Source organism: Sinocyclocheilus anshuiensis, unplaced genomic scaffold (assembly GCF_001515605.1).
Source record: "Sinocyclocheilus anshuiensis isolate Anshui unplaced genomic scaffold, SAMN03320099.WGS_v1.1 scaffold2214, whole genome shotgun sequence".
Taxonomy (NCBI): domain Eukaryota; kingdom Metazoa; phylum Chordata; class Actinopteri; order Cypriniformes; family Cyprinidae; genus Sinocyclocheilus; species Sinocyclocheilus anshuiensis.
Window position 1 is genome coordinate 37,576 of NW_015555849.1, and position 10,247 is coordinate 47,822.

General features: G+C 36.4%; 1 protein-coding gene across 1 annotated transcript in view; it reads left to right on the forward strand.

Annotated features, from left to right (window-relative positions):
- The first annotated feature begins 382 nt into the window (after positions 1-382).
- LOC107675622 (von Willebrand factor A domain-containing protein 3A-like) overlaps positions 383-10,247 on the forward strand; it is a 26,653-nt gene continuing 16,788 nt past the window's right edge. The window contains exons 1-12 of the mRNA XM_016470023.1: positions 383-428; positions 1,455-1,540; positions 1,656-1,731; positions 2,990-3,108; positions 5,006-5,086; positions 5,412-5,466; positions 5,554-5,655; positions 5,751-5,857; positions 6,234-6,359; positions 7,025-7,124; positions 7,206-7,268; positions 9,324-9,455. Coding sequence (XP_016325509.1) covers positions 1,512-1,540; positions 1,656-1,731; positions 2,990-3,108; positions 5,006-5,086; positions 5,412-5,466; positions 5,554-5,655; positions 5,751-5,857; positions 6,234-6,359; positions 7,025-7,124; positions 7,206-7,268; positions 9,324-9,455 — 990 coding nt within the window. The 5' untranslated portion in view covers positions 383-428; positions 1,455-1,511. The remainder of the gene's footprint in view (positions 429-1,454; positions 1,541-1,655; positions 1,732-2,989; positions 3,109-5,005; positions 5,087-5,411; positions 5,467-5,553; positions 5,656-5,750; positions 5,858-6,233; positions 6,360-7,024; positions 7,125-7,205; positions 7,269-9,323; positions 9,456-10,247) is intronic.

A 10,247-nucleotide genomic window follows, 5' to 3' on the forward strand; every position in this document is an offset into this window, starting at 1 on the left:
AAAAAAAAAAAAAATATTAGGAACAATTGTTTATATGTAAAATTATTTATAAAAAGTGTTTATATCTTCTTCCTTGCAACACATATTCAAGGTTTTTCATCGGATGTGTAGCACACCTGTTCTCAACATGCTGCAGGAAGCGCTAAAGTTTAAAGCTCAGCTTTTATTCATATCCTTAAGTCTGAGCAATAATTGCACTGATACACGCCGATCATGAAAATGTCTTCATACAATGTCAACATGAGCTCGTGAGCTCCGCGACAGCGCTGCACTCGTCGGTTGCTATGGAGACGCCTAACACAGCGCAGCTGTCAGTCATTGCTGAGTTTGAACCATTATATTATATCATATAATAGATTATATAGATCAGTGTTTGAACCCCACCCAAGGACATTCGGTGATTTCTGCGCCGCTCGGAGTCTGTGCAGGTAAACATTAATAACCTTGCAATACCTCACCATGGTAGCCGCTCTGTTTCCTGCAAAATAGCATAGTTAGCTCGTTTCTGCTGTAACCATAGCATCTCCGTTCAGAGTCGTTTCTTTTTCATTCTTTCGTTAAATTAAAACATCGTTGAAATACATGAGCTGAAGACTACATCATAATTTACTAATAATAACAACAACAATTACATAGTGCGCTTACAGCCAATACTAAAAGCGCTTTAGCAAACATAAACATAGCAGCAAGCAATATAAAGGTAAGATTTAAGTGTTTTTGAAGGAAGTCTCTTGTGTTCACCAAGGCTGCGTTTATTTGTTCAAAAATACAGTGAAAACCGCAATATTTTGAAATATTACTACAATTTAAAATAACTGTTTTCTGAGTATTTTTGAAAATGTAGTGTATTACTGTGATGAATTTTTAGCCGCTCCAGCGTCACGTGGTCCTTCAGAAGTCATTCTGATTGGCTGCTCAAGAAACATTTCTTATCATAACCATGTTGAAAACAGTTGTGCTTACTTAGTATTTTTGTGAAAAACGTGATTCTTGGATGAATAGGACGTTCATAATAACAGCATTTACTTGATGTTGAAATCTTTTGTAACATTACTTGTCTTTATTGTCATGCCTCCTTGCTTTATTAATTAAATATTAATTACTAGGCTATATAAACGTTTGAATGGTAATGTAGGCTACATAGATACACATTGTAACAAAGAAGAGCACTCTCAATAGTCCGGGGATTGTTGTATGTACTAAGATACATTCATATGATGATTTCAGGCGAATGAAAACTTTTTCAGAATGACAAAGACTCTTATAGCAATTATAACTGGATTAACCTGACTACGTTACAGTAACAAACGTCACGTTTATGGGTCAAGTCAGGCAGAAACCTTCAGGTAACAACTGTACTTTTCTATGATAGTGTAGAAGAGTGTTTGCAGTATGAAGAGATCAATCCTCCAAGATTTAAGCATTGCTCATCACTATACACTGTTATCTCATAGCGCTCACAGAGAACCTGCAGCACCTGGGAGATCCTGCCAAGAAAAGAGCATCTCCGTATGGAGCAGAAGACAGGGCCTGTCAAGTGGTGAGATTATACAGGTTTTAACCTTTTGTTTCTGTATTCATCTGTGCTAGATTATAAAGAGCCATTTCTTTTCCTTCATTTTTTCCCTTTCGTGTCTTATTTTAATGGTCTGTAGGCTAGAGAACAGTCCCTGTGAGGCTTTGTTGAGTGATCAGTCCTCCATGGAAATCCCACCGGTCTTCAGAGAAAATGTAATGGCGACTTCACTGCCACCTGTTCACCTAAATTTATTCATGCAGTTTAATAATACTAATAATAATACATTTTAAAGGAATAGTTCCTGCCTAAATGAAAATTTGCTAAAATGTACTCACCTTCAGGGCATCCAATATGTCGTTGAGTTTTTGTTTGTATTAGTAGAACAGATTGGGAGAAATGTTGCATTGCGTCACTTGCTCACCAATGGATGCTCTGCAGTGAATGGGTGCCGTCAGAATGAGAGTCCAAACAGCTGATAAAAACATCACAATAATCCACAACTATCAATTATCATCTTGTGAAAAGTGTGTTTGTCAGAAACAAATTCCTCATTTAGACTTTTTAACCTTTAATATACAATTACCTGTTGTATATTAAAGGTATATTAATACAACAAATACCTGTTAAAATACAATTATTTTTGCTTTGTCCAATGAAAAAGTCGTCTCGTCTGAACCAGGAGAGAAATATGCACAGATGAAAGTGAAAGTGACGTGGCCAAGTACGGTGACCCATTCTCGGAATTAGTGCTCTGCATTTACCCATCCAAAGTGCACACACACAGCAGTGAACACACACACCGTGAACACACACCCGGAGCAGTGGGCAGCCATTTTTATGCTGCGGCGCCCGGGGAGCAGTTGGGGCCTTGCTCAAGGGCACCTCAGTCGTGGTGTTGAAGGTGGGAGAGAGCGCTGTACATTCACTCCCCCCACCTACAATCCCTGCCGGTACGAGACTCGAACCCACAACCTTTGGGTTACGAGTCCAACTCTCTAACCATTAGGCCACGACGTCCCAGATCAAGCGCTTTTTACAAGTGAAAACAATTCTAAACAAATGTGTTGGTGGATTTTGATGTGAGAGGACAACAGGGGATCGACTTTTTCACTGGAGGCATTATGAGTCCATAAATCCATAATTATGGATTATGGACTCACATTTTGGCGAGAAGCGGTGGTTTAATGTTCAAATACCTTAATTGTTTCTTACAAACATGCATCACTTCACAAGACATACTTGTGGATTATTGTGATGTTTTTATCAGCTGTTTGGACTCTCATTCTGACGGCACCCATTCACTGCAGTTTCACAATGCTACATTTCTCCAAGTCCAAGAAATAAACTTATCTACATATTGAATGGCCTTTGAGTTCCATTGCTGTATGAAATCCTCAAGCTGGTTTTGTTGTGAGAGCACACTGCTGTATTATTGACCCATGAATCATCATTAATACTGAGCTCATGCAGAAGCGGATGGATCACACTGATGCGTATGAGAGCTCAGAGCACTGGCTGGAGTCGAGCGGTCTGGAGAGCTGTGGACTGTCTCTCTCTCACCTCCTGTCACTCTGCACCACTGCTCCTGTGTAAGTTTACACAACAGTATACTCATTGCACCCTGTGCTGTTTGACTTCCACCCTGTCTACACCGAGAGCAATGCGAATTCTCAATCTAGAATGCTCCCATTATAACTAACAAAGCTGTCAAAAAGTGTATGAAATGATTGCAGATTTGTTTGGCACAGGTTATGTCATCAACAACAAACTCCCCACACGATATCTGTTCAAAATGTTGTTTCAAAGCACGTGAATTAGTTTGGGTCTTAGAAACCAGGTGGTAGAATTATAATGACCTGCTGTTCTCAAAAAACAGGTAACGAGAATGCAAGCTCAATATTTTATTTTTATGAAATTATAAACCATGCTTTTAGATTTAATGCACACCACAAATACAGACCGTAAACCTACCATTATTTGACAGAAAATTCCATTTAAGGTAGTATTGTGTGGCTTCTTTTACAGTAAGAAAAGCACAACCGTATGAAAAATAAATGTGCTTAATTGTATTGAATGTGCACTTGTAGTGTACTTCAAATCTTAAGTCATTGGACATAATATAATATTAATGAAATTCATTTTACTTAAAGAGAGCACACTTTCATGACTGTTTCTTACACATTTCTTTAAAAAAAAGTACACTTTTTTTTTATTTTTTAAAGTTGAACGTTTTATTTAAAAAGTACTTTGCTTTAATCTTTTGTCGTGCTTTAAAAATTTTTTCACTTATTTTAATGTTGACTAAGGCTAACTAATTAAATCACGTGTAAAGTACTTGATTATAATTGTAACTAGTGTGTTTTTTTGATATTACATTGTGTTACTATATTTTAAATGTACTAAATTATCATTACAAATGTGTAATTACAAATATATTTAAAACATGACATTCGAACTCAATAGAAATGACAAAGTATATTTTTGCATGAATTCTTATACATTTGGCAGTACACTCTTTAACAATATATCAATGACACTTGAATTATTATGGCATTACATATAAAGATGTAAATGGGTAAAAAAACAAACAAATGAAAAACATACTTTGTCAGAATAGCACTCTAAAGTGCAATTTAATGCATTACAGACTTACAGATAAGTGTCAAAACATTAAATTCAGTTCGCACTTAAGTATATTCTTAATATAGTATATGCAACCCTGGAGCACAAAAGCAGTCGTAAGTCGCTGGGGTATATTTGTAGCAATAGCCAAAAATACATTGTATGGGTCAAAATGATCGATTTTTCCCTCAGATTCCAGATTTTCAAATAGTTGTATCTCGGCCAAATATTGTCCTATCCTAACAAACCACACATCAATGGAAAGCGTATTTATTCAGCTTTCAGATGATGTATAAATTTCAATTGCGACAAAAATTGACCCTTATGACTGGTTTTGTGGTCCAGGGCCACATATTATTTCCATAATAAGTACTATTTTTAAAAGTATGTGCTATGGCATAAAAACAATTAGAAACGATGTTTTGCATAAAGAAAATAAAGCCTATTTTTGGATTATCATGTTGTTATGCATTATGACTGTAAACTGTCAGTTTGTGCCAGTTAGTTCAAATATTTAGTCACGATTAATAAAAAGTGCTGGACCCAATGAGTAATGCTTTCAATTCAGTGCATTAATGCTTTTAATGCTAATGTTTTCATGTGTAATTGTTGGGTCCAGATATTTGTGTAATACAATATGTAAGTGTTAGCAGTTCTAATAATTTGTGCGAGAAATGTTTAATTGTCATAAAAATGTTAATGATATAAAAATATCTTATGGGGCCTTAAAAATAGGCTGTTTTTTTAATGCAAAACATTGCTTTTGGTGAAATATGACTGACATGTTCTTTGTGAATTTTTTCCAACCAGTACCAGACTTGTGTTCTCTCTCTCTCTGTGTGTGTGTGTGTGTGTGTGTGTCAGATCGGAGAGAGGAGACGGGGTGAGCAAACAGATGCACATCAGCAGTGAGTCACTGGCAGACTTTGAAGAACAGCTTTACATGTGAGCATCATCTCCTCCACTGCACAGTCACCATGATGATACGTTATCCTGCTCAGTGCTGCTGAATGCAGTACATGTCACAGGCCTGTCGAAAAGTTGAATTAATTACATTATATGACAAAATACATGACAGATTAACTGATGAAATGAATCACAATAATGGGTGCAGTAAAGTACTGAAAAGACACAGGTGGCTTTAGAAGTCAGTATGTTGTTAGTTTTATTACACAATTGACAGATCATGGGTCATGATTTCATGTTTATAAAACTGTTTTTGAATATAATAACCCAAAATGGATTTTTGAATTGAGGTGTTTGTTTGTAGTGCCATTGAGATGTACCATGATCAAATCAAGTGGCTCAGTCAAGGAAACAGGAAGGTAAATTGAATCTCTGAGATCTTCACTCCATGAATCTGGTTTAAGCAGAACTTTGATGTCCTGTGTTGGTTTGGTTTGATCTGTCAGGTGTTTGGGGTTGTGAACGGGTCCCGCGTCGGAGTGCTTGTCGACACGTCTGATTTGACCTGCTCTACAGAGAGACTAGCAGATCTCCAGCGAGAGCTTCTAGTAGGATCCCAAATGAGTCGTTGCTTCAACTGCATGCTTTATTTTATTCAATTAATCGATTACACTGCTCATTTTGTGGTTTCTTTTTACCAAAGACTCTCATCGACAAGCAACTGCGCTTCAAAAAACAGCTGCATCTGCTGTCCTACGGCTCAGAAGTCAGCAGCCTTTGGGACAAACCGCTGGATACCTGTCCACTAAGGTGGGTGACGTTGTTTCCACAACACAGATCACACACTACTCATTTGCCTCTCCACTATTCAATCAAACAAGTTTTTTTTATATATATATATGTGGCTAATTGGTTATGTGCAGTGTATTATAAGTCATAATACGGACAGTGATCATGTAAGCCCTTTACCCCATCAGTTCATTCTGCTGTTAGCAATTTTTATGATACCTAGCTCTTGAAACAGTCTTCATGCCGGGAGCTCGTCTATGTTGATGCCTACGGAAGCAGCTCGCTAGGTTTTGGAATATAGCTACACAGTATCCTTTTTTTGTTATGCTACATGTAAAGAAACATGAATGAGTTCAAGAGCAGGAGGCTCTTTCTGAGTGAACGCATGCTGTCTCAGGCTCAGGGAGTGCTGTGCGTGGGTCATGCAGCTGCGGGCAGGTGGAGGCTGTGGTCTCCTGCAGGCGCTACAGAGGGCACTGACCCGCTCAGAGCTGGACACACTACTCATCATCCTGGGCTCTCGGTGAGAGTTTGTCTTGCTGTGATGAATCACTGTTTCTTAACTTAACTTGAGCCAGCAGCCTTTTCATGTCCTTCACATTCACGGCCGCCTTTAGACATATTTGCAGTCCATTTTCCTTAAACAGTTTGAGTGCTATAATTGGTAATGTCTGAGGAGATGGTTTAAAAGTGGCAGCCTAGGCATAATAGAGTGCAACAGCGGGGTTAAAGAAGTAAAAATCCTTCTCATTTTCTCCATGGAGAAACAGACTTTAAGTGATAACATATAAAGCTTTCAAGACAGATCCACCATGAATTGTGAGGTTGCTAAATCTAAATGGTTGCTCTATTCGTCTGTAAAAGACCAAAGTCAGTGCAATTTGGAAATATAAATAGCTCAGCAGCCCACTCCCATGAAGCATTGCAAATCATGTAATCTAGTCTCTTTACACTCTCGTTTTTTGCTTCAAATCAAATGTTTCAATGTCATAATGGAGTGGCTTAATTTGGTCCTTGACTCATAACTCTGTATCATAGAAAGCTCATGGAGAAAATCAATAGAAAAAATACTTTGGAAACAAGGCAGATGAAAACGTGTGGTCACTGTTTGCAGTTTAAGTTACTGATGCGAAATTATGTTTGGAACCTTATAATGATTATCTAATGATTATTATTTTTTTTTTTCAGCCCTGATCAGACAGTAGACGTTATATGTGATTTTTTAACTCAGAACCGAATGCCTTGTGTTCATGCGGTCGCCTACAGCTGCAGCAGTCCGGCCGCCATTGTGAGTGTCATAGACGGTCTTTATGTAATATGCAGAGGGACGTTTCTCATTATTGTCACTGATTGATGTGTGCTGTCGTAGGAGACTGTGAAGCAAATGGCAGAAGTTTCCGGGGGGAGATATCACCTGTTTTCTGCTGCACTGGTAATCTGTGAAAAATCCTCAAAATATGTGACCCTGGAGCACAAAAGCAGTCTTAAGTCGCTGGGGTATATTTGTAGCAATAGCCAAAAATACATTGTATGGGTCAAAATTATCCTTTTTTCTTTTATGCCAAAAATCATTAGGATATTAAGTAAAGATCATGTTCCATGAAGATATTTTGTAAATTTCTTACCGTAAATATATCAAAACTTCATTTTTGATTAGTAATATGCATTGCTAAGTAAGAACTTCATTTGGACAACTTTAAAGGCGATTTTCTCAATATTTAGATTTTTTTGCATTATTTATTCAGCTTTCAGATGATGCAGAAATCTCAGTTTTAAAAAAATTACCCTTATGACTGATTTTGTGGTCCAGGGTCACATATATAATCTCTTAAATTGAAAATGTATCGAAATCGAAATTACATACAGTGGTGACAAAAAGTATTCGGACACTGAAATCACTTAAAATATAAGAATTTTATATTACCCTTATGACTGATTTTGTGGTCCAGGGTCACATATATAATCTCTTAAATTGAAAATTTATCGAAATCGAAATTACATACAGTGGTGACAAAAAGTATTCGGACACTGAAATCACTTAAAATATAAGAATTTTATTCTATTAGATGACAAAATAAAATTAAAGTGACATTTATTTTGTCAAACACACTTTTCAAGCAAAGAATTATTTACAAAAAAGGGTTTGAAATTATAGTAGACAATGTTCAAACAAGACAAAAATTATTTGGATACTTGTTATTGTCTGATGTTAGTGGATCATGTTCATACTTTCGTTCATCTTTGAAACACAAGTGAAGATATCCCTCCATTTAAGTCCATTCCACCAAAGGCTTCAGAAAGTTAGTAAAAAATGTCTTAAAAGTAATCCATATGAATTAAGTCTTTGAAGAGACACAATCAGCACTTGCTTGACATGTGAGGTTTATTCAGCTACGATGAGCAAATTCATCGTATAAGCCTTTTATCATATTCGATGTGCTCTATGCATGTGTGTTGTTCAATGTTTATATGTGAATAAATTAAATGTGTTCATCATATAAAACAACTTTGTCTTCAGAAGACTTGGAATAAACCTCTATTATTTACAAAAAAGGGTTTGAAATTATAATAGACATAATGTTCAAACAAGACAAAAATTATTTGGATACTTGTTATTGTCTGATGTTAGTGGATCATGTTCATACTTAAATAATGAAAATTTGGTTTCAAAATGAACTTTCGTTCATCTTTGAAACACAAGTGAAGATATCCCTCCATTTAAGTCCATTCCACCAAAGGCTTCAGAAAGTTAGTAAAAAATGTCTTAAAAGTAATCCATATGAATTAAGTCTTTGAAGAGACACAATCAGCACTTGCTTGACATGTGAGGTTTATTCAGCTACGATGAGCAAATTCATCGTATAAGCCTTTTATCATATTCGATGTGCTCTATGCATGTGTGTTGTTCAATGTTTATATGTGAATAAATTAAATGTGTTCATCATATAAAACAACTTTGTCTTCAGAAGACTTGGAATAAACCTCTCAATTCATTTGGGTTACTTTTATGATGTCTTTATGAAGTTACTGAAGCTTGAAAGCTTGAAATCGGCAAGACTTTCAATGGATTGACAAAAAAATGAACATTAAAAATGTCTTTATTTTCCAAAGGTGAACAAAAGTCTTATGGGTTTGTAACAACATAAGGTTGAGTAAATGATTACATCATTTTAATTTTTGGGTGAACTATCCCTTTAATGTGGTTCTTTAGGACACCCGTGTTTGAAATTAAGGATAAATGACTTCATCTGTCCACCAAAACACAGTTGATTAAAAGTCACTGAGCAAAAAAAAAAAAAATGTTGAAGACAAGTGAAGTTAGTGAAGAGAAAACCTCCTGCAGTTTTTGATTCCAGATGATAATCGCTTTGAAATGTTATTCTAAAGACCTTCAGACATTTTTGTGTGCCGTCAGTGTTCAAATACTTTTTGGGACCACTTTATCTCATAAATAGTGTAGGAATATCTGTGTGTGTTTGTCTAATAGGGTGTAGTGGACAGCAGTACAGACGTAGATCTGCTGTGGGCGGAGATTAAAGCAGCTCGCAATGTTCTTACCCAAATTCAGAACATGCGCCAGGGTCGACTGGGAGACACAGCTGTCACTGTTGATTCAGAGGTGATGCTACAAACATTTACATTAAAATCCTTCTGTAGACAATTACAGAAAAGTACTGTGTTAGTATCGAGGTAGAGTGATGATATTTTACTACGACGGTTCTCTGATACATACCATGAATGACCCTTGTGAAAAAGAAGTGCCCTTAACTCTATTGAATGTGAAGTTGTAGTGTACTTCAAATCATAAAAGTATATTTTTAATAAACTGTACTTGCAAATAATATCACATTAATGAAAGTGTACGTAGAGTGCTCATTCATGACTGTTTTGCAAGCACACTTTTAAAAAGTGCACTTTGTAATAATGTCAGTTTAAAAGTTTTAAAGGGGTCATATGACATTGCTAAAAAAAGAACATTATTTTGTGCATTTGGTGTAATGAAATGTGTTTATGCGGTTTAAGGTTAAAAAAACATTATTTTCTACATACTGTACATTATTGTTTCTCCTCTATGCCCTGCCTTTCTAAAATTAGTCAATTTTTACAAAGTTCATTGGTCTGAAAAGCGAGGTGTGCTCTGATTGGCCAGCTATCCAGTGCGTTGTGATTGGCCGAATACCTCAAGCGTGTGACGGAAATGTTACGCCCCTTACCATATTGTGATGCCCTGTCCGGCCGGAGCGACGAGACAAAAACATTAAAACCCATTATAAACGAGGCATTTGTTGCATCCAGTGGGGACATAAGTACTGATTATAATGACTTATACTGTCTTTTTACGTGTTGCGTTGCATCGCGCAAACATAAACCATGTCTGCATTTGTGATCGGAGAAATGACAAACAACAAGC